We start from the raw sequence: 23494 nt of genomic DNA, 5'->3' as shown, positions 1-23494 counted from the left end.
CTGCACCGTGCATCGACTCGCCGTGTGTAAGTTACCTTACTTTACTTGGCCGCCGACTTGCTTGGGGCCGACGTCGTTGTCCGGGTCCTGCATGCTCGCCCATCTGCAAGGATCACCTCCCCACGCACACGCGAAAGTTGGGTCGATCACACACATCACAGCTGACAGAGCCAAGAGCTTCAACAGCGGAGCGGGGTCCGCTGTCCTCCACATTTACACAAGCAGAAGCTCAAGCACGAGCACAAGGTGCTACATACTGCAAATTGTCACCAACCCGGCACACAATTGAAAGGCTGCACACAACCTCGCCGTTTCCAAGACCGGCATGAACGCAAACACCCCTACACCGCCCAGAGTATAGGTAGATTCACGGAGAGCAATACCTCGTTGCGCGGTGGCCATGGATGCGGAAGACAGGGATATTGCTGAGAAGCATGAGGGCAGACAAAGGAGTGAGGAGCGGGAGAATGAGGACGCGGATTCGAACGCGAGTCCTGTACAGAGGCAGAGGCCACGCCCACTGCCAGCAGACCTGCCGCGCTCCCTGGACGATCGCAAGTCATATACCGCATATGTGCAGCCGGAAACTGAGTACTACGATGCGTGGCAGGGTGCGTGTCCTTGCGATCCACCTGCGATGACGGAGATGCATATTAATGGTATGTAAAACAGGACAGTCGCAATTTCTCACTGCACCAACCATAGCGACGCCCCTCAACTTCAACCTCTCGCTTCACGAGCCAGACGACGAGGGTGCATTCGGAAATGATGATGCGCGGGTCGCACATATGCTGGTCTCCACCAGTCGGGCACAGGGTGACGCTGGCGAAGCAGAAGAGGACGAAATTCTGCAAGATGAGAAGCTGTCGCGTGAGCAGAAAGCTGCATCGCTCCAGGACTTTCTGTTCATGGCTGCTAGTAATGGCGACGCACAGAGGGTAACACGACTGGTGCGGGGGGGCCCGTCTGATTTGATCGAGATTGACGGCGTGGATACGGAAGGAACGCCGCCATTGGTGTATGCCAGTTGCTTTGGACATCGTGAGGTAGTTCAGGCATTGCTGGATGCCGGCGCAAGTGTCGACATGCAGGATCGAAATCAGTGGACAGCCTTGATGTGGGCCATGACGAATCGCCACAAGGACATTGCGAAGTTGCTGCTTGACCATGGAGCTTCGACGGAGGTGAAGTCATCGAGCGGTAGAACCGCCTTGGATTTCGTTCCACCAGACAGCGAATTGCAGCAGTTCCTCCAACACAGTGGGTACAGTATTGGGAGTGCAGGCGTGGGAGGTGTGGGAATAACTGATGACTACTACAACTCCGGGTTCTCGCAGGACAAGTTCGAGGAGGAGCTTGCGGAGAGCGAGATGAGGCGGAGGATGATGATGGAGAGCGCAATCAATCTGGAGGTCGATCTGGGGAACCTGGGACTGGATGAACAGCCCGACTCACCGGAAGAGTATGAGGACGCGCAAGAATTTGTCTGGGATCGCTGTCTGAATGATCAAATGTTCGTTTTCATGGAGACAGACATTGAGCGGATTTTGGATGTTGTCATAACCAAGATGACACCGCAGAGAACGCCTTCCCAAAAGCCCGTGCCTGCGAACATTGTCTTCCTCGGAGCTCGCTACGCTCATTACCACGCGGACGCTGACCTCCTCACTGAATGGCTCGAGTCTGCTCAGGACAAGATTTATGCCGTGGTCGATCGGCACCAATGGGACATGACCATTCTGGCATTCTGGGTGTCGAACGCAACCTTGCTTCTCTACTACCTCAAGAAAGACACCGGTCTGACCCAAGAGACGACCCAGTTTCAGGCGCAAATGGCGGAGTTGATTCATGAAATCTACATACTGATCATCCGCGACGCAGAGAGACGTATGGACAAGGTGCTCGATGCCGCAATGCTCGACCATGAGACTATTCCGGGCTTCGAGGATACGGTATTCCAAAATGAATGGAAGTTCCTCCGAAGCAAAACCAAGGTCAAACCCGAGCCTGCTGACAAGCGCTTCCGTCCGCCATCTCCCAAGCGCAAAGCCCAAATCTCGCCTCGCAACATCACTTCACTTCTCTCATCCACTCTCTTCGTGCTGGACCTCTACGATGTGCACTCTGTAATCACGGTCCAGATCCTCTCGCAACTCTACTACTGGCTCGGCGCCGAGATCTTCAACAGGATAATGTCCAACAAGCGCTATCTCGCACGCACCAAAGCCATGCAGATTCGCATGAACATCTCCACTCTCGAAGATTGGGCGCGGACCAACAGTCGGCAACCTGAGCACTTCGAGAACGGCGCGATGACAGCAACTGGCGAGGCTACTGTTGATTCCGCGAGACGACACATGGCGCCCGTAGTGCAACTTCTGCAATGGTTGCAATGTTTCTCACACCTTGGAGAGGATCGAGATGCGATGGAGACGACCATACAGCAACTACCAAGTCTCAGCACGAAGCAGTTGCTACATGCTGTGAAGCATTACAGGGCGGAAGTCGGAGAGAAGACTCTGTCCCGACCCGCGCTAAGACATATTCAAGAAGTAAAGAGCAGACCCAAGACCATTCAAGCTGCCGAGACATCTACGATCCCGAAGACGCCCTTCGATGGAAAGCCGCTGCCGAGTTTGCCTCCAACACCACAGTTGGAGAAGGAGGAAGACGATGTTCCTCCTGAGAGCAATCTCATGAACCCGGCGCTTCTGCTTCCTTTTCACTTACCTACCAGCACCGACATGCTGGTCAGCTTCGGTGCCGGCTTTGGAGGAGTTAACAAGGAAAGGGAGAGACGATACATTCCAAGTGTGCCGCCGGAGTTCCTCAACAAGCTGGATCCGTCGCCGCAAGCAGGTGGTGCGCAAAGACGGAGTGTGTACGAGGATGCCAGATGGGACGATAGTTCTTAGCGCGAATGAGGTTCCTCCGCGGAACTTTGCTGGGGGATAGTATAGCACGGTCACTCATGCTTAGATCGACTCACAGGCAGGCTGTGATGAATCATGGATCTCTCCAGCGGGATCTTATCGGAACTGCGGTTTCCATCCTTGGACTTCACGAAGCAATGAACGACCTTCACCCGATGACCCTATACGGGCCGCGTGACTACGTATTGCAGGAGAGAACCTAAGGCTACCTTGACCCAGCCCAGAAGTGTGATGGGTTGCTTCCCGAAAATAGACGTGGTATCTGCATTGGAAGCTCACGTCCGCACCGCTCTCGTGTTACTCTTTATGCACGTGCTTCAATTTGAAAAGTGTCGCGACGACCCAAATGCTCACATCGCATAGGACATGTTGCTTCCAAGAGCTGAAGAGATGCTCACGGTGATGATTGATGTTATCAATTTTTCTGACTGCGAGTACGCACTTGCTTGACGGCATGCAAACGAGATCAGCATGTGCACAATTGCTTTGAACATAAGATGAGGTCCCTGCGACCTCTTGTGAGTAGTCAAGGTCCGGTAAAGTTGACGATCCCCGGCTCTCCATGCAGAGAATCCACGGCCAAGCTCGCGAACAGGTAGCTACAGGCATAAAAGAAAGCAGCCTCGCGGAGAGTCAAATTTCTTATCGAACAACGTCTTCTTGAGGGTAGGATTTCTAATGCAGAAACGCACCACTCTTTGACTGCTCCAGGTAGGGCGGTAACCTTTATTCTCGCCGGTCCTTGATTTTATCGAAACGGATCAAGTGATGTTATCAACCCAGCGACTTCGGCCATATCAATTCGATATTTCGGAGCTCGCCTAGCCTTGGCAGCGTGACAGCGTGGTTGGTGGGGCATGTAATCGCCTGTGGCCGCCGACGACGCCGACGGCAGGCACGGCGGGCACGGCGGGCTCTGGAAAACATTCATCCAATCCTCGAATATATGATGCTTTCCTCACTGGAGTCACGTCCCTTCCAAAGCCTTCGAGACATTTTGCAGACGACATGGAGGCCCAAGTCCTTTCTCCGGAGACCGTACAAGACGTCTTTAAATCAACCGTGACTTCGGTACCAGCTGATAAAATCGACTCAACGTTCAAGTCAAGCAGCACGGGTAGGAATCATCAGATCACGAAACACACGCATGAACAGAAGGGATCATACTGACGCAAGCTCCCATAAGACCTGATCAACAAAGCCCTCGGGTCTCGTATTCTCTCCTTTTCTGATGAATGGTTCGCCGCCGCAGAGAATCTTACAACACCAACTCCACCAATTCGTAAACCAGGCGTCTTCACTTACGCAGGAGCGTGGTACGATGGCTGGGAGACTCGTCGCCACAACCCAGAGCCCTTTGACTGGGTTGTCATCCGTTTGGGTGTGGCATCAGGTCGCGTAAAGGGTGTAGAGGTCGACACGGCTTTCTTCAATGGCAATCAAGCACCAGAGGTCGCCGTTCAGGGATGTTTCATCTCGGACGACAGGGAAGAAGAGGTCAAAAGTCCGAACTTTAACGAATGGGAGACGATCCTCGAGAAGCAGGAATGCGGACCCAGCCAGCGTCATGGATGGGCACTCCCACGCGAGACGGAGAAAGCGTACACGCACGTGRGACTGCAGATGTTTCCCGATGGAGGCATCGCGCGGTTCCGGCTGTTCGGTACGGTGGTGGCTGTTCTACCGCAGGATGTCAACGAAGTCTTCGATCTTGCTGCTACTGTCAATGGAGGTGTCGCAGTGTCATGTTCTGATCAGCACTTTGGAACGAAAGACAACTTGCTGCTTCCTGGCAGGGGTGCTGATATGGGTGACGGCTGGGAGACGGCAAGGTCGAGAGGCGAGCATATTGACTGGACCATCATCAAGCTGGGTGTGCCTGGCGTGATTGAGAAGCTGGTTGTCGACACTGCCCACTTCCGAGGTAACTTTCCTCAGAAAGTACAGATTTTCGCCGCGCCAGCACAAGATGGTGTTCCACGACATGAAGATTCAATATGGACGGAGGTGCTGCAGCCGCAGAAGACCGGGCCGGACAAGGAGCACGAGTACTCAGGCGAGGTGCTCAAGGAGGTTTCAGGAAAGACCTATGGCTTCGTCAAGCTGGTAATCATTCCCGATGGTGGTGTGAAGCGAGTACGTGTTTTTGGACGTAGGGCGTAGATGTGGAGTGGGAACGAGCGTTGCCAAAAGCATGGCAAAACGTGGCAGGACTTGGAAGGCTCTTGGAAGGCGTCAACGATCCCGCGTGTGTAACGGTGTYCCATGCCGCAAATTGCTTCCAGTGTAGCGAGTTAAACGATCGAACCCAAACGGAATTGATCAGCAATGTTCTACATGCAAGCCATCACGCTTCGAGGTCGATCTGGAATCTGGATCCACGCTAAACATACCGATTCACGTGTGGTGGCGTTTTGAACCGTGCCGTGGCTTCTAGCGGCCTATCACGGCGATCACCCACCTGTTCGGTGATTGGAAAAAGAAACACACCTCACGCTACGGCGGAGGTTGCCATCGTGGTTATAATGCCTTGAGTGCCCGCCGGCACCGATGCTCTCCCCCGCTGTCAATACCTTCGTCCATACCTTGACCATTACGGTCTGAGTCGCGCCTACGCCAAGATGCGATAGACTCCAAAGAGGCTTCTGCACGTCTACCATCTACGTGTGAGAAGTGGCATCAGGACTGATTAGCTCCTCCACCGGTCTGACGGATCATTCACTTCACCATGGGCCTGGAACCGCTTGGTAGAAATTGGGGCTCCATTGTCAACTGGGATGACTTGGCGAAGGCATATGCAGGCTTCATCGTTGCATGGACTGTTGTACTGTACGCGGGTGTCGTCTGGCTTGTCATGAACCGGAATCTTCCTCACATCAAGATACGGAATGTACCTATAGCAGTGACAAGCGTCACCTGCCTCCACCTCTACCTCATCAAGATCGTGCTGGCGTATACCACGAATGGAAATTTCCCTTGTGCATTAGAATTCTGGATTATGTCGATCTATCTACCGTTCGGCATTGCCCTGTTTCAAGCGAATCTGGTCCAACTTCACAGCATTAGCGATCAACAACAGAAAATGTTGAAATCCTCCACTTCGTCATCACACTCTGCTGTACAACACAATTCTCGGGGTCTCTGGCAGAAATGGAAGGCTCTGCCACAACTTCAAAAGTCGTACACATACATCGGCATCGGAATGCTTATCCAGGTCATCGTGACTGCTGTTGTTTATGCTGGGACTCCGGAGCTACAAGGAGACTGGCAGAGCTTTGGAAACGTCACTCATGCCAAAGGACAGGCACTATGTCGAAAGTCACCAGCATGGGTACCGAGTGCCTTCTGGCAATTGGCTTGGTCTTGGTTGTTCGGTCTATGGACGCTGTACAGGATCCGCAACATCCACGACACACACTACTGGCGTTTGGGAACATGGCTCAGTGTGATATCGGGACTACCGGGTACACCTTTATGGATCGCCGCTGTATTCTGCATACAGTTCAAGCCTGTCAACATCCGATGGGTACCTCCAATGTGGCTTGCACCTGGCATCATCGCCATGCAAGTGGTCACTGTATTCTTCCCCATCTATGAAGCATACGTCTCTCGCGTGCACATGCGTACTACTCTGAACCTCCTGAAGCAGTGGGAAGAAAAGGAATCTCAAGATGCAGCACCAAGTCTCACTTCCACAGGGACTGGCAATGCTAGTGTCGCAACGAAAAACTCCAAAGTATACTYGATGGCAGCACTAGAAACGGCTCTGGTGGTCAATCCCCTGCCGCTCCTTCACTTCGCAGCGCACAAGGACTTCACCGCCGAGAACATCATCTTCTTGATGCGCGTGCACGAGTGGCGACGAGCATATGGTACAGCGCCGCGGCAGGCGAACAGTATCGCTCTGACTGCCGAAGCACAGACTTTGCTCTTCCGCATGGGGGTTGTCATCTACACCACCTGCGTCCTTGACACAACTTCAGAGTTTCCAATCAACATCGACCACAGTGTTCGATCGGGACTCGATGCATTGTTCGGTCCTGCTGTTCCGGGAAGCAATCAGCGTATGAGCGATAGTCGGAGTCCCTGGGAGATTGACATGAACGAGCTGGAGAAGGACCCGATCCAAGTGGAAGTGCAGCGCATTACACTTTCGCGCGAGACTAGTGACGAGTCTATCCAGAGTATATGGACGCCCAAGGCCAACTCCGTGGAAAGACACGTGAGCAGCGATGATGATGAGAGACCCATGTTTGCGCCCCATCCTGCTACTGCCCCGCTGGGCACCGTCCGGGCACGAATCGGGGCTGGATTGGACGGGACTGTGTTTGATGATGCCGAGGCGAGCATCAAATACTTGGTCTTGACAAACACTTGGAGAAAATTTGCCCAGGAGGGACTGTTCGGTACGGAGCATGGTATGGTCTGAAGCACTTTTTGGCTTAGGCATGCATTCATCAATCCTTGCTCAACCATGCACCCGCGTACGCCTCTCATCGATGCAGCTCGAGCATGAGGCTGTTTCCACGGAAATCTACCCGCGAGAGAAAGCTTGTAATGTGCATGGATTGGATCTAGAACTCTGCTTCTATCAACAATTGGGCTACTGCCAGATGAGCCCGCCGCACTTCGAAATCGACACGCAATACAGTAGACGCCAAGGTTCAGAGGGCGACAGAGCGCTCCTCTACGTGTCTCCCGGGATCCAACGCCTCGAATTGCGGAGACTGTAGATCCGAAGTTCATCACGAGCTCAAGAGAGAGAAACACCATCCTAGAAGTACCCATGGGCAAGGCGGGATCGTGGGCAGCGGCGTTCATTCCTTTCACGGGAAACCGCCTCCATGACTTGCGAGCAACGATGAAGGTCAACGAGATTATATGAATTTATGAGATTTGTGTGGCGCTTCGTTGATCGACTCAGTGTTCTGGTCTGATGCTTCGTTGGTCAACTCAGCGCTCTGGTTTGATGCCTTGATGAGGGAGTTTGGTGCTTCTGTCATTTTTGGGGACACCGACTCGGTTCTTTGACGTGAGAGGATGCTTGAGTGTGGTCGACTTGACCTAGTAGCATGAGGATATCGTCTTAGGGATGCCTACCTGAGTTGCTAGAGGACTGGTGGTGATTTCGATATTGTCCCTCGGCCGGATGAAGTCCTTCGTGTGAATGTGACCGATTGATTTGCCGGCATCTGTCTGGTATTGTGGATCGACATTGTAGGGTTTGAGGTTGATGGATGGTTGAAGGACATAGAAGGTTGCAGAAATGTAGATGTGGGAGCATTTTCATATGATCGAAAGGGGTCGACGCTCATGATGGATCACTTCTTCGCCCGTAATCGTTCCCTATAGCGCTCATGATCGCCCACTTACTTGCTCATGATGCGCCGCTTGCTTGCTGAACCTCGACCTCTCATCCATGACTTTCCGCTCACTCATGTTCATTTAGCTCCYCCATGTTGAAGACGATATCTTCACACGTCAGCTGGAAATCGAGAGCGCTTAGGTGACCTGTCTGACTGACACAACGATCACTCTCCAGACCTAGCAATCTTCAAACCCAACAAGCAAAAGGTGACCGGACTAGAGCGGATATCCGATGAGAAGTGCACGGCCTACAGCGATAAAGTATGACCGCCATTTGAGATGGTGTCGCTTATAGCTCATCCWGTAGGTCCTGGCAAACTCCTATACGATACGCACATCCACTTCCCATTTTCTGCTTCACGGTAGTCCCAAAGCCCGATGCTGTATCGTACAACACCAGGTGTGAAGTTGACATTGTGAATGTTGGCATACACTTGCGCTTCTCCTGGCTTATCACTCATGTGCACTGCGGTCGACACGACCAGAATGTGGTARTCAGGATTCGAATCATAGACTTCGCTGAAGGCGTTTATAAAGTCYGTCAAGTCAAGTTTGACTGGTATTGTTGCAAATGTAGGTCCAGATAAGAAGCTGGGGGACAGATGTGTCCATGGATAGGACTGCGTGTCCCAGTATCGCGTGTTGCACGCGAGAACCATGTCTGTGGACAGCGTCACTAGATGCCTTTCGGTGAGCGCTGTTGACGTTGTCGATGTAGTCGGAGTGACACTGCCAGTTGAAGACATGGCAACTGAGCTCGCGTTAGAAGAAAACTAAACGGGATTTTTTGATGAAAACAGCAGACGAGGTTGCGGGAATCAGCTGAAGAGCTGAGGAGCGCGGTGTGATCGTTACATTGCATCGTTTATGTTGGGTCGCATCGACTTCAGCCATCTCGATTGCTCGACACATGGTCAGACCGGTGTAGAATGATCTGAGCAGGCGTGGAGACACATGCTGATAGGGTTAGGGTTGGGGTAGTTTGATCATGCGATAACCCCGACAGACCTCTGTCGGCATGCCAGGCCTTTGGAAAGGATGATTAAGAAGCTTTTCCTTTCAATAGACTCTACATGGTAACCACGTAAAGTAGATATTGGTTTATAGTGCGACTGATCATGGATAACGTTTCTTTGCCTCACTCGACGTACTTGTCCGACAACCCGTCAGACATGTCAATGTTCAACAGCAAAAAGCATATAAATTATCCTTATGGATGAATGATTCGACATGGTCGAGAGCTTTTGCCTCGTTCATCACGGCCTGCCTTGCATGTGACTGCAAGGTTACACGGACCTCCGGCAAGGGAAGCTCATAATCAAAATCGCAAAGCATGCTTCGATGCAGAGGATCGTATGAATCGAGCTTGCCGTGCTCACTTGTAGATCATCGACGGGCCACGCTCACGAACAGGCAGTTATGATAGGCAGACGAATGTGTCTCATGGAGAGCAGGATGTGCCTTCGACCGAGGCTCGCAGGGACACGTTCATCGTGCTGTCGTCGTTATCAAAGAAATTGATAGTCCTTGGGTTCAATATGTAAGGTAGTGCGGCAACATCCAAACTCGAACTTCGTTGTCTGCATCTCGTCCCAGCCCGCTCATCCCTCAGAGTCTGTTACCCGCGAGTATATGGTTGATGGGTGGAGTCAAGAGTTGCCCAGCGACACTTCGATCATCATCAATTCACAGCACTGGATTGGCGGAGCAAAGGGGCAGACCTCAGAAATCGCTCGAGGCAGAAGTACATTCATTCACAGTGGTCTGATCCCTGCTCAGGCGACTTACTTTGCGTCCAGAGTGCGCCTCCCAAGGGCCTAGGACACGGCGAAGAGATGAAACAAAGGATGCAGCAAGGAGCCCGCGACTTACCTGTGTGCGAGGAAGGTTTTGATAATCACCCCTACTGTCAGCAAGGAACGGTTCCCCAGTTTGAAATGTGATACGTCGTACCTTGTCTGCTCGCGGTCCACAATTCTCATTCGCTTGGGCAGGCATTCGAGATGCATGCATATACATGTCAGTCCACCAATCTCACAACTGCTGGTTCACTTGCTCCTCGCCAAGGTCCACATGTTCTCCATCTTTGTCCGTGATAGCACATCCTTCGCCTCTCCATCAGTCTCGCAAGCCCGACTTCCCCACCTCTTGAAAGCTCTTTGCCCTGCCTCACCCTCCCAGACGAGCACGCACCGATTCTCACTGAGGTCTTTCAGTTCGCCTCTCTGATCCAGCGGGTGACACCATTCCGCTGCTTTGCTTCCACTTCCCCGCGTCCCCAACGTAGCATTGGCATTACTTCCATCGGTAGTTCCCACAAAGGTCGTGCCTCCACCAGAATTATCCACAGGAGGCGTGTTCTCCGTCCACTTCACCCTGTTTAGCATCAACTTCTTATACGCCTTGATGGAATGCGCGCCACCTTCAACGATGATCAGATTCATGTCGGGATTCAGGATCACAATCCCGGTCAAGAGTGACTGCTTTGCGTTGACATCGACTTGGTATCTGTGCTTCCCGGAGCTGAGATCATCGACGCGGAAGACCACAATCTTGATGCCCTWTGCCTCGTCTCCCGCCTGTTGCCTCGCGAGCTTCGCAAGTTTTTCTTCGTGCGTAAGTGCGCGTTCYGCGTTCGCCTGCTCGTGATCATGCGCGCGTTGTGCAATTTCTCGGTTTACACGCGCTTCAACGGCTGTGGGATCTTTCACGGCTTGTTCACCCAAAACTCGCATCATGTTGCTTTTCTTGACCTTGGGGGGCGGAGGCTCGACGAGTCCGAGACGAATCTTGGCCTGTTCCTCCTTCATCTCTGCCATGCGGCGTTGCCGACGGAGCTTCTTCTGCTCCTTGACAGTCAGCATAAGTGGCTTCGGCTCAGGCATAAACTTTTCCTGAGGCGGGGCGAGCATGACAGGATGCTGAATCAGGACGGTGATGATGCTGTCTTCCGATGTGATTTTGTTGCGGTCAGGTGCATCCCAGTTCTCATACGAGGGCTGCGCGAGTAAKCCCTCGTCCCACCATTCAATATCAGGAGGGGCAGGGACGAGGAACGCCTTGTCACTGGCTTCCTCTATTTCTTTGCTGCGTGATTCAGCAGCCATGCGGCGCTTCATCTCCTCCAAAGCGGCTTGCGTACGCAAGGCAGCGGCCTGCTTGATGTACTTGCCCTTCTCACTGAACACCAGCGGCTTGCTTTTGCGCTGCTCATACTTGCGACCGGTGGGCTGATGAGTCGGATTGGCAGAGGCATCGGGCGCCGTCGTTGGATCATCCTCCCACACGGTGTATGGGTTGATTCGCGGTTTGTCGGGCYGTTGGTTGCCTTTGGTCGTGCTGAACTTCGGACCTTGCTGTTGTGCACCACGGCTTCCTGTAGGATCGCTCCCGACGAGCGATGGATGGAGGCCGATGCCCAACCCACCACGAGCACCACGCCCATCCTGTCGAGGCGGCGGCGCAGGTGCTACGGGAGCGGGAGTGGGCGTGGTGGTGGTATTCCGACTTTTGGCCAGTTCCGCTGCCTTGGCCACGGCCTCCGCCCGCCAGCGCTCCTGCTCCGACGGTTCTCGCGGCGGAGGTGGTGCGGCCTGCTGTTTCGCTGCCATCTTCGCCTTGAACTCGTCGATCTTCCGTTGCGTCTCCGCCTTCTTAGCAGCCACATCATCCATCGGAGCTGCAGGAGCGGCAAGCGGTGGGGCATTTCCAGGCTTCTTCACGGCCATTTTCGCCTTCAGCGCTGCAATCTTCGCGGCCGTGGCTGCTTTCTTGCTCTCCAAATCGGACACGGGCATCGGCGACCCATCCGCTGCACGCTGGCGCTTGGCCCCATCATCTTCGTCCGGCGACTCATGTGGTCGTTTCCCCGTCATGTTTGTGTTGTTGTCGGTCGTGCTGTTTGCGAATGGTGGGTTGAGATGAATTGGATGGACGGCGGACGCGAAAGAGGGAAAGTGCTGACTCGCATAAATAAGGTTTGAGACTAGCGTCGCTTTGCTGGAGAAATATTTTGACCGGGAGCATCAGCTTCACATTTACATCCTGAGTCCATGTCCGCATTCTCTCCGCCGCGATGAATCCTTCGCAGGTTGTCGCTTCGCAATTGGAAGGCGTCAACTTTGGCTGTCTAACGACTGCCGACATTAAAGCAATTTCCGCCCGGCGCATCACCAACAGCACTACATTCGATACTCTTCTGAACCCAGTCCCCGGCGGGTTGTACTCAGCCGAGTTGGGCCAATTTGGTGACAATGCTTGCGCAACGTGTGGTCTGAAGAGCCCACAATGTCCTGGCCATCCGGGTCACATCGAACTGCCCGTTCCGTGTTACCATCCGACTTTCATGGACCAGGTGCTGAAGCTTTTACGAGCAACATGCATATATTGTGGGAAGCTCAAGATGAAGCGAGTGTTGGTKGCCCGATTCGTTGCAAAATTGAAACTGGTGCGATATGGCTTACTGAAGGAACTGGCCGAGCTGGACGAGGTGCAGGCAAAGGCGGGACAACAAGCTACTCCCGCCGACGGATCATCTGATGAAGAGTCCGAGGGTGACGCCGATGTCAAGGCGATTACACAACAGTTCGAAAGGTTTGTGAAGAGGGCCATCAAGCGGGCAAAGGAGAATGGGGAGCTTTCAGAGATGAAAACGGAGACAACGAATAATGCCCGCAAAGCCATCATTCGGGAGTTCATGTCGATTGTCGACAAGGGTAAGAAGTGCGGCAGCTGTAACSGTATCAACCACCAGTATCGAAAAGATCGCTACGTCAAGATCTTCAGAAAGCCGTTGTTGGAGAAGGAGCATACTGCCATGGTGCAAGCGGGCATGAAAGCCAAGGATCCAGTGATTGAGTTGCGTCGGAAGATGAAGGTTGAGATCAATCGGAAGAGAAAGCAGGATGAGGATGAAGCCGTGGCAGATCTGGACAGGAGTTCAGATGAAGAGGGCGATGATGTGGATATGGATGAAGGAGAGGATTCATCAGAAGGCGAGCCTGAGATTGCAGGCGGAATGGTGGACGATGTCACAACGGAGAAGCGCTCCTCTAGTACCAAGACTGCGCGGCAGGAGACATATCTCAATCCGAGCCGGGTCTACGCACAACTGGTACAACTATTCGAACGAGATGGCGAAGTGCTAAGTCTCATATACGGCGCAGATCGGAAAGGAAGCATGGGGATATCCGCGGACATGTTCTTCTTACACGCTCTAGTGGTTCCACCGAACAAGTATCGTCCGGAGGCAAAAACCGGGAATGATGAGATCGCAGAGGCGCAAGAGAACTCGCTTTACAAGAACATTCTCAATGCATGTGACACCCTACAGGACATCCAGCGCGAGCTTAGCGCAAAGGAGCCCCCAGCCGTAACACGGTACCGAGCACGAACGTATGCAGACTTCGAAACAACATGGCTTGTCTTACAGGAAGCGGTAAACAGTCTCATTGACAAGAACCTTTCGCCTCTCCAGGGACGAGCTGGCGCCAGGAGCGCGGATGGCGTCAAGCAGAAGCTGGAAAAGAAGGAAGGAATGTTTCGAAAATATATGATGGGCAAGCGTGTCAATTTCGCCGCCCGTACTGTGATTTCCCCCGATCCCAACATCGAGACCAACGAAATCGGAGTACCACCAGTATTTGCGGTGAAGTTGACTTACCCAGAGCCTGTCACACAATGGAACATCGAAGACATGCAAGAGGCTGTCCGAAACGGACCTCACATCTGGCCAGGAGCGATATCCATTGAAAGCGAAAACGGATCTGTCATGAAGCTAGACGGGAAGACTGCAGAAGAGCGGACAGCGTTAGCAAACCAACTCCTCGCGCCATCTGCAAGCGGCAGCACGCGGGGGGCACGCCCAAAGAAGGTGCATCGACATTTGAACAATGGCGACATTGTCATCATGAACCGCCAACCCACCCTTCACAAGCCGTCCATGATGTGTCATCGCGCTCGAGTACTACCCGGAGAGAAGACCTTGCGTATGCACTACGCTAATTGCAACACTTACAACGCCGATTTCGATGGTGACGAGATGAACATGCAYTTCCCTCAGAACGAGTTGGCCCGCGCGGAAGCGTTGTCAATCGCCGACACAGATCACCAGTACCTCTCGGGAACTGCAGGTAACCCATTGCGAGGTCTGATTCAGGACCACATATCCATGTGTGTGTGGTTGACCAACCGTGACATGTTTTTTGAGCGAGGAGACTATATGAATTTGCTCTATTCGGCACTTCGGCCTGAAAGCGGGCACTGCACTACTGGAAGGCTGGAAATATTACCTCCTACAATCTTCAAGCCGAAGCCTCTGTGGACAGGAAAGCAAGTCATCAGCTCTGTGTTGAAAAATTTGACTCCCCAGGGTGCGCTTGGTCTGACGATGGAGGGCAAAAGCACGACGGCCAAGACTATGTGGGGAGTCGGCGGAAAGGAGGAGGCGGATGTCATCTTCAAGGATGGAGAGCTCTTACAGGGAATTCTTGACAAGAAGCAGATTGGTCCCTCATCTGGAGGTCTGGTCAATGCCGTCTACGAAGCCTACGGGCACACGATTGCTGGAAAGCTGCTGAGTGTGCTTGGCCGACTGCTGACGAAGCTCTTGCATATGCGGGCATTTTCCTGCGGTGTTGAGGATCTTATCTTTACTCGCAAAGGAGAGGAAGATCGACACCGGGCTCTTGCTGGCGCGCAGTCTGTGGGCTTGGATGTTGCTGCGAAGTACGTGTCGCTCCAGGACCAGAAACCGAAGAGTGACAATCACGAGCTCCTCCGGCGATTGGAAGATGTGATCCGTGATGACTCCAAGCAGCACGGTTTGGACCAGCTCACCAACAACGCCACAAAGGATCTCAGTAGTGATGTCTCCAATCAGTGCATGCCTGCCGGTCTTTCAAAGCCATTCCCCAAAAATCAGATGCAGACCATGACAACTTCCGGCGCAAAAGGTTCAAAGGTCAACGTCAACCTAATTTCCTGCAATCTTGGTCAGCAAGTGTTGGAAGGACGAAGAGTGCCGGTGATGGTCAGTGGGAAGACACTTCCCTGCTTCAAGCCTTTCGAGTCGAGTGTCCGTGCTGGTGGATACATTGTAGATCGCTTCTTGACGGGCATCCGACCGCAGGAGTATTTCTTCCACGCCATGGCTGGTCGTGAAGGACTGATTGACACCGCCGTGAAGACTTCACGTTCTGGATACCTACAACGCTGCCTGATCAAGGGAATGGAAGGGCTGAAGGTCGAGTATGACACCACTGTCCGCAACACAGAAGATGGTAGTGTGGTACAGTTTCTTTACGGTGAAGATGGCCTGGACGTCGGCAAAGCAAAGTACCTCTCCGAATTCAAATTCGCCGCCGAGAACTACATCTCGCTCTACAACTCCTTTGACATGGGCCAGGACCTTGGTAAACTGATCAGCGAGGAAGCGAGAGAACACAACAGGGTCGCGGAGAAGCAATACCGCAAGAGGGGAGATCTAGGTGCTTCTGATCCTGCGATATCGGTTTATGCCCCCGCGCGTCACGCCGGGAGTATGAGCGAGAAAATGATGATCAAAGCCAAGAAATGGGTAGATGCCAACGAGGACAGACTCATTAAGGATAAGAAGAAGAACATTGATGGACCCGGAGCCATCTCGAAGAAAAATTTCAACGGTATTCTGGAGATGCGATATCTCAAATCGATTGTTGAGACAGGCGAAGCTGTTGGTGTTGTCGCCGGGCAATCCGTCGGCGAGCCCAGTACTCAAATGACGCTGAACACTTTCCATTTGGCTRGTCACGCTGCGAAGAACGTCACGCTCGGTATCCCTCGCCTCCGAGAAATCGTCATGACTGCCGCGCCCAATCTTGCGACACCGACAATGACTCTTCGTCTGAATGACGATATGAACGCAGAAGATGCAAAGAAATTTGCCAAGGGCATCACCAAGTTGAGTCTCGCGGAGATTGTGGACAAAGTCACCGTCACCGAGACTACAGGTAAAGGAGTTGCGTACTCGGAGGCGAAGAAGTATGAGGTTGAGCTTGAATTTTTCCCAGCTGCAGAGTACCAGAAGGAACATGCGATTACGATTTCGGATGTTGCGGCAACGATCGAACATCGCCTGCTTCCCCGTCTCCAAGCGTCGATTCGCAAGGAGCTTAAAAAGCGTGGCGATGCAAAGACTCTCAAGGCCGCTGCCAAAGATGATGCGAGACCTGATATCGGCAAGTCTGCGGGAACCATCGAGCAGGAAAGTTCTCGTCCCGAAGGCATGCGTGCGGGAGGCGATGATGATTCTGATAGTGAAGATGAGGACGACGCCACGCGCGATAAGGCCAAGAGCAACAAGCAACAGGCCGGTTACGAGGCTTTCGAAGATGATGAGGAAGACAAGATCAAGAAACGCAACGCCACGCCTGAACCCGAGGACGAACCCCAAGATGAAGCGTACGGTGGCTCTCCGCGCTCCACTGACGATTCAGAGGACGAGGAAGATGAGAACAAAGCCCGGAAATCGTCAGCGAAAGACCGCGCAATGCGGATCAAGAGTGACTCGAAGACCAACGACGTTGTGTCCTTTTCCTTCGACGATAAACACGGCGCCAGCTGTTCCTTTACGCTCGAATACGACTCTGCAACCGCAAAGATCCTGCTTCTCAACCTCCTCGAATCCGCCCTTCGCGCTGCTTTGATACAATCCGTCCCTGGAATATCTTTGTGCATGTTAGACGAAGATGCTACCTACAAGGACCGCGATCATAACCCCGACAAGCACTTGATCCTCGCTGCCTCTGGCGTGAACATTCCAGCCATGTGGGACTACCAGCACATCATTCACCCTCACTATTTGTACACGAATTCAGTTCACGATGTACTGATTCATTATGGCGTCGAAGCCGCTCGCGCGACGATTGTGAGGGAGTTGCAGGGAGTCTTTGGAGGTCACGGAATCAGCGTGGACCCCAGACATCTAATGTTGATTGCGGACTACATGACGAGAGATGGAGTTTATCAGGCATTTTCACGAATGGGATACAGAGGAAACCCCTCACCGTTCATGAAGATGAGTTTCGAGACGACGGTGAATTTCCTGAGGGACGCTGTGCTGGAGGGCGAAGGCGAGGACCTGAGAGGTCCCAGTGCCAGAATCGTGGCAGGCAGAGTTGGAGGAGTGGGCACTGGCGGATTTGAAGTTTTGATGCCTCTGCAGGCTGAGGAGGGAGATGTGAGAGTAAGAGGCGAAGGGTTGATTGAAGAAGATGAAGATGTTGAAATGGAGGACTGACTGTAAGGGATATCGGTGAATATGCATCCACTGGGCGTTCTGGAGCAATTCGTGTACGGGAGCATGAAATGATCTTGTCTGGGCTATGAATGGAAGTGAAACTAGAAGGGTTGAATTAAAAGATATGGAGCTGTTCGTTGCATAATTCTGACGTTCAACATTCTTCGCTCTTTGCATCGCCGCCATTTGTAATCGAGGCTGAGCCCGTATAACGGTGGTGGAAGGCAAAGCCAACGTGGCAGTAACGTTGAATGTTCCAGAGCGCAGCAAAGTTGGTATCGGTGAATGGACGTCGATGGGACGCCGTGTATCGTTCGCAGTCGGTGGGGAACATTCATCAGCAGACGGTGACATCAATCGATCCATGGGTTCACAGCAGAGACACATGGAAGACCTCAGCGTCTCGAGCAGAAGCGGGAGGGGAACTTCGCGGGAAGCACTTGAGACTTGACGCCCAATTCATATCCTGGCGACGTTGTGGTCCGTAGCATCATCAGGATTGGCTAACGATGCAATGTTGTGTAAACATCAACAATACTCCGATATGCAGGGAATGTTTTGGACTCTGGGGGTCGGTGCGGTGCGATGCAGGTCATTTCCTCGGGTCCTCGCATCTGCTTCCGAACCATGGCAGCAACCTAACTCGTAACCACAACCTTGAAGACTCAAGAGCATGGAGTCGCACTCCAGCAAGTCCGGATCGACGTTTAGCAGTTCCATGGGGACGCACTCCGGATCGGCGTTTCGTTTGAGAGATCCATGGTAGCCTTCGTCGCGTCTGACTGTTTGTGAAAACAACAACAAACAAACACCGCGACGGGTACTGACGTTTTTGATCGAAGAACTAGAGAATCAGGGGTCAAAAGGGGCGCCGTCTTCACCTGATCTGAATCCTGGTGGAGCATCGAACGATGAAGAATGTAGTTCATTCTGCAGTCGCTGTTATCGCGTGGTTTAAATTGATAGATGACATCGTTCGCGTCAACCGACGCGTCTTCCGTCGATATGGACGCGACGACAACATCAAGTCTGCGCGGGAATCATGAGGACGTCGGTGGCTGAAGGCTCTTTCCAGTGTAGAGTTCGTTCTAAATTAGTGGCTTCAACCTCCAGACGACATTGTGGATGTGGAATCGAAGATGGACCTTGGTCCGGATCGCGAGATCGCAAATGTGCGAGAGCTCCAATACTCCATGAGTCCAAATTGTGGCCTGCTGAAAGAAAGTCGGCCAATCAAGATGGAGTGTGCAGCACAATTGTGATGATTGAGAATCACAAAGTGTCGCATACGACACTGTATGCCGTGGCAAAGCTTCTTTGGTGGCAGCTTTCGTTTCTGATGGTTTCGCATCAGCTCGACTCGAGAACGGCACAAGTACTATGTGTTATTGATCTTGGAATTACTCTCGCAGCTGGCAGTCCGGAAATGTCTCAACCATCGCGTGTGACGCCCGTGGGACAGAGACTCGAACTGGCGAGTCTGGTCGGCGTGAAGGCTTCGAAAGCACCAAAGCAAGCTTCTGTGGTGAAGCCCCAACTTCAACATCGCCATTGCACGTCAGTCGGCACTTGAAATCGCGATGCAACACGAGCCTGCCGGTACGACGTCTTAGCAGGCCCCTCAGAGCTACCAAGCAGCAGGTTCATGACACTGTACTTTATCAACTTGGGTAGCTAGAAGTGCATCAAACCAACTTCAGCATTGCTGTTGGTTTTGGACATGCGGTTGTCATGATTCATTTGCCTCGTCACACCAAATTGATGTAAGGACCATTGAGAAGTTTCGTATAGTCAACAATCCTGGGCTCACATGTTTGTTTCCCGACTGGCAACGCATCATCGAACGCAACGCGTTTCTCCTGTATCGCAGCTACCTATTAACAATCAATGGGTTGATTCTGTCGTGCACGAGCTTACCTGGACCTGCTGCGGGATCAGATGGACTCCGCGTGGTGTGGTGGAAGCTTGAATCGCGGCAATGTGAAACGCTGCGGTGATTCTGCAATCGCCAGAAATAAAATGCACGTGCTAGGCACAGCCCTGGAGCAAGGCCTCATTCCACGGCATCGCAGACCGTTGCAAGCGTTTCACCGCATCCGACGAGATTCTCGCCCTTCCGGGAGCTGAACAAGGAACAGAGGGAGAATAGACGGTGATGGCGGGCGCTTTCCAGGCGTCGAACGGCGAAGCTCATGGCGTTTGTTGGCAGTTGTTTTGCGGTGAGAGGGGAGCGRAGCTGAGCTGCATTTGACGCGGCTTCAGCGCTTGCCGATGCTCCATGCTATCTATAATGGTGCCGCAGACCTCTACCTGACCTCATTGAAACATCGAGAGCCCCACAGATAACAGACTGCAGCCAAGGTCCGCTGTTGTACAGAGGACTGGCCTCGTGCGAAGACGACGTTCGTCGACGGTCTGCAAGCACACGTTGATCTGCGAGGCCTCGAGCTTGGTCCACAGGGTGGTCCATCAACGTACCCAGGGTCCTCATTGGTGTCAGCGATTAAATCGTTAGCGTACCACACCATGATTGGGCGACGCGAGAAAAGGAAAACGCGTGAATCTGGTGTGCGTGGATCTGGTAAACGCGTGGGATACTGTCAGCTGCTTCCGCCCCATTTTTGCCAATAGATCATAGGATCGATGGACTTTGTTGCGCCCTGATCACGCAGCACGACGCACGGTGAGGAGGATGGAGTTTTCGGCATTTGGCACCAAACAGCAGGAGTGCGTTGGTGCTGCAGTAGAGCGCAGTAGAGCGCCGCGGGAAGCCAGAAAGCGGGTCTGCACAGTTCCCTGGTCGAGGTCGGAGGGGAGGGACCGGGCGCACATTGAGAAGGTTGGAGCCTCTGGTGCTTGTAGCTCGCTCGCTCGATGCTGTGACCAGAACCAGCCGTGATGATGCGGCTCGAGCGGTGGCCATGTTCACAGACCGGCAATCTCAGCGACGGGGAACTTTATCGTGGCATGTGAGGGCCCTGGAGGGCGTCCAATATTGGCGATCGCGATGTCTGATCCATAGTGGGAAAAGAGGAAAGCATGGACGAAAAAAGAAAGTTCGGCTAGAAAGTAGGCCCGTCCACCCATCTTTCGCTGGTCCCCGACCACCGATTCCTCCACCTCGCTCCAGTTCCGTGCCCACACAGCCAAACCTCAGGGCGCAACACAGCTACTGCCCCAGAACGCCCACCGCACCGCCGTTACCACACATATGGGGAGGCGCAACACCTAGACGGCTCGTGGACCAGCAGGGGCCCGTCACATCCGAACAGCGCACACCTCGTATCGCGACGGCAGTCCGCAGCGCCAGCGCCAGCAGTACCACACGCCCCACTGGTTTACCCACATCGCCAGCGCAAACGCAAACGACAGCAACCATAACAACGCGTCCCCAGCTGCGATCCGTCTAGCCTCCAATACTAGCACGCCACGCTACATCTCGCCCACGCCGCCGCCATGTCGCCCACACACCGTCCGTCCTTCTCCATCGCAATGCCTACCAGCCCCGTCTTCCTCGCCGCCGACGCCGACCAGATGCCGCACACTCCCGAGGCGCGCCAGCAGTCGTGCCAGTCGACAGCAGAACCTCCGCCGCCGCCGCGACCGGTCCCATTCAAGGTCAAGAGGAAGCGGCCGAGTGCGCAATTCAACCTACACCACCTCGACACGTCCGTCATCCCTACGATTGAGATGTCCGAAGCGCCCTCTCAATTGTCCAGTCCAACATTCCAACACTCGGTCTCCGCGCGCTTCCTCTCTCCAATCATGTCCGCGACGCATTCGCGCACCCTCACGCCACCGACAACCCCAGCGCCGAAGCTCTACCCGAGTTTCAGCCAACTCGAAAGTCCGGCCGATGAGTGGGACATGATCAATAACAGGAAGCCGACCTTCCAACGCGCCAACTCTGTTTGCTCGTCCTTCTCCGACTCGTCCATATCCTCGTGTGGCAGCTCCGCTTTCTCCGCGCCCATCAATGGCTACGACAGCCCTCTCTCTGAAGCCAACGATCCATTCATGGACGACGACCCGCCCAAGCAAGCACGCATACTGCAGTCGCCCATGCGCCAGGACGCTGCGCCCAAGAACAAGCGAGTCAAGACTCGTCGCGATGTGAGGTGGACGCAACAAATGGACGATCACCTCTGGATGACCTTCTCGGCTTACCTCTCCGACCCTACCCTWACACCATTCAAGATGCTACCTGGCAGCACCCCACCCATGGGAGTGTGCGACCAGGTCGCGACCAAGGCCAAGCGTACATGGCGTGCGCGCAAGGCTGGTCCATCAACTCCTGGCGCGATGGACATGCTCTTCGACTCCCACGATCACATTCAGCTTGATGGCTCGCCCGACACGATCCGACCCACCTCGCTCCAGATCTCGCAGTCGAAATGGCCAAAGAATGCTGCAACAAGGCGTCGTCTTCGCGAGCTTTGTGCACGTCGTCCGTCCATTTCGGCCCACTATCAGCGCATGTTGCGCACTCGAAGCCCGTCTCCATTTGAAACGTCCAGCCCCGGTACCCAGCAGCCCGAGCCAACGTCATTCTCTGGAATCGATATGATCATGTCGCTCGTGACATCCACTGCGCCTTCGATGCAACCAAATGGCCCGTTGGCACAGCTCACATCCCAAGTTGCGACACCGCAGCCACCTCCAACTCCCAAGCCGCGGCGCCTGTCTAGACCTGCTCGTCCAGAGGGCTGGTTCGATCGTATCCCTCGCTCCAAGGCTCATCAGAAGAGCGCGTCTCTTCAGTCCGAGCTCAACCTTAACCTCGAAGCTGCAGCCTCACAGGGTGCCAGCTCTTTGGCATCTCCTTTTGATGGTGACTCGTCTTCCAGCCGCACGCACCTTCTCCATAGCATGGCCAACACCAGGTCGCTTGGCCGTACAGAGTTCAACGGCAAGTCTCTTGACTCACCGTTGGAGTTCAGGACCGGAGCGCCCACAGATCGTCGCTCCCGCAAACGGCGCTTCCGATCGGATGAGGAAAAGCCGCGGCGTGGTGCCCTGGAGGATGTGTTTGGCCCTCCCTCTGCTGAAAGCGATGTCGGTCGCAGCCGCGGCTTCACTGTTGGCGCCATCTGCGCGACTGACAACTTGACCAAGATGTTCACCCCGCGACTTCCCACCTTCGACCAACCCATGGCTGAGGCTCCAACAATGGCAGAGCTGGGCAGTCGTTCCGCTCCTCGTCGCCTAGCTGAGCCGGTACCCCGTCTTGGTTCTCCCTTCATGGAGACACCGCCACCATGCCGCCAACACAACACCTTCCCTCGCACCAGCCTGCTACCTTCGGCAGGGGACCAGGAGCCATTCCATCAACGCCTTGTCCAGCTTGTGGCGGAGCACCATAACGGCGGTGCCTCCTCTCGTTGAATCCTACGGTGTTTCTCTTCGAACAACAGTTTTCCATGGACTTTTCCATCTTCCAAAGGGCGTACCGGCGTAGAGCAGCATCCACAGCATCTTTGCAGCATTTTAGGGCAACGCAATTGCATCTCGAGGTCGACAGCAGTCGATCATCATGATAATGAAATCACGACCACCTCCATGCATCTTCGCTTTTCCGGGAGCAGGAGCCTCGACATCCGCTTGCAACATCGCTTGGTATATCCTTGCTCACATGTGCAATCGAGTCATCTCTTCCTGGATCTCTTTCATTTGTTTATATTTGGGCTCGGTGTGCGGTTCGTCAAGAGGGGGACGGGTCTACGACTTCGATTAGAGACAACGGTAGTGAGCGAGAACACCGTGGAAGATACATACTCGACTTGTTGCTCTTTCGGATTCTGTATTTAGTTGACTTGTTTGTTCTTTCTCTTACAATGTGTTTACGAAGTGAGGATGATGAATCTGGGACTTTGGGTCTGCCGGCGTCTGGGTCAGCAATTTTGGAAGTCATGCAAAT

The 23494-nt window shown here is 53.6% G+C and overlaps 7 protein-coding genes; 5 read left to right on the top strand and 2 right to left on the bottom strand.

Moving 5' to 3' along the window:
• Positions 1 to 400: 400 nt before the first annotated feature.
• On the top strand, positions 401 to 2915 carry RCC_00263 (probable Protein localized to golgi-vacuole transport vesicle; the record flags this gene model as incomplete). XM_023765417.1 has 2 exons in its annotated part: positions 401 to 611; positions 673 to 2915. 2 exons carry the CDS (start codon positions 401 to 403, stop codon positions 2913 to 2915), a joined length of 2454 nt encoding a protein of 817 aa, XP_023621185.1.
• A 1026-nt stretch (positions 2916 to 3941) lies between these two features.
• RCC_00262 (probable allantoicase) lies at positions 3942 to 5096 on the top strand (the record flags this gene model as incomplete). XM_023765416.1 has 2 exons in its annotated part: positions 3942 to 4050; positions 4120 to 5096. 2 exons carry the CDS (start codon positions 3942 to 3944, stop codon positions 5094 to 5096), a joined length of 1086 nt encoding a protein of 361 aa, XP_023621184.1.
• A 565-nt stretch (positions 5097 to 5661) lies between these two features.
• RCC_00261 (uncharacterized protein) lies at positions 5662 to 7362 on the top strand (the record flags this gene model as incomplete). The annotated part of the gene is made up of 1 exon (XM_023765415.1): positions 5662 to 7362. The coding sequence occupies one exon, from the start codon at positions 5662 to 5664 to the stop codon at positions 7360 to 7362; it is 1701 nt and encodes a 566-aa protein (XP_023621183.1).
• A 1234-nt stretch (positions 7363 to 8596) lies between these two features.
• Positions 8597 to 9046, bottom strand: RCC_00260 (uncharacterized protein; the record flags this gene model as incomplete). Its single annotated transcript, XM_023765414.1, has 1 exon — positions 8597 to 9046. The coding sequence occupies one exon, from the start codon at positions 9044 to 9046 to the stop codon at positions 8597 to 8599; it is 450 nt and encodes a 149-aa protein (XP_023621182.1).
• A 1302-nt stretch (positions 9047 to 10348) lies between these two features.
• Positions 10349 to 12175, bottom strand: RCC_00259 (related to U4/U6 small nuclear ribonucleoprotein; the record flags this gene model as incomplete). Its single annotated transcript, XM_023765413.1, has 1 exon — positions 10349 to 12175. One exon carries the CDS (start codon positions 12173 to 12175, stop codon positions 10349 to 10351), a length of 1827 nt encoding a protein of 608 aa, XP_023621181.1.
• A 200-nt stretch (positions 12176 to 12375) lies between these two features.
• RCC_00258 (related to DNA-directed RNA polymerase I) lies at positions 12376 to 17577 on the top strand (the record flags this gene model as incomplete). Its single annotated transcript, XM_023765412.1, has 1 exon — positions 12376 to 17577. The coding sequence occupies one exon, from the start codon at positions 12376 to 12378 to the stop codon at positions 17575 to 17577; it is 5202 nt and encodes a 1733-aa protein (XP_023621180.1).
• A 3456-nt stretch (positions 17578 to 21033) lies between these two features.
• RCC_00257 (uncharacterized protein) lies at positions 21034 to 22962 on the top strand (the record flags this gene model as incomplete). The annotated part of the gene is made up of 1 exon (XM_023765411.1): positions 21034 to 22962. One exon carries the CDS (start codon positions 21034 to 21036, stop codon positions 22960 to 22962), a length of 1929 nt encoding a protein of 642 aa, XP_023621179.1.
• Positions 22963 to 23494: the final 532 nt, after the last annotated feature.

Source organism: Ramularia collo-cygni, assembly GCF_900074925.1.
Source record: "Ramularia collo-cygni strain URUG2 genome assembly, contig: RCC_scaffold01, whole genome shotgun sequence".
NCBI lineage: Eukaryota > Fungi > Ascomycota > Dothideomycetes > Mycosphaerellales > Mycosphaerellaceae > Ramularia > Ramularia collo-cygni.
Note: the sequence above shows the minus strand (reverse complement) of the source record. Positions and strands in the feature narration are given on the sequence as shown.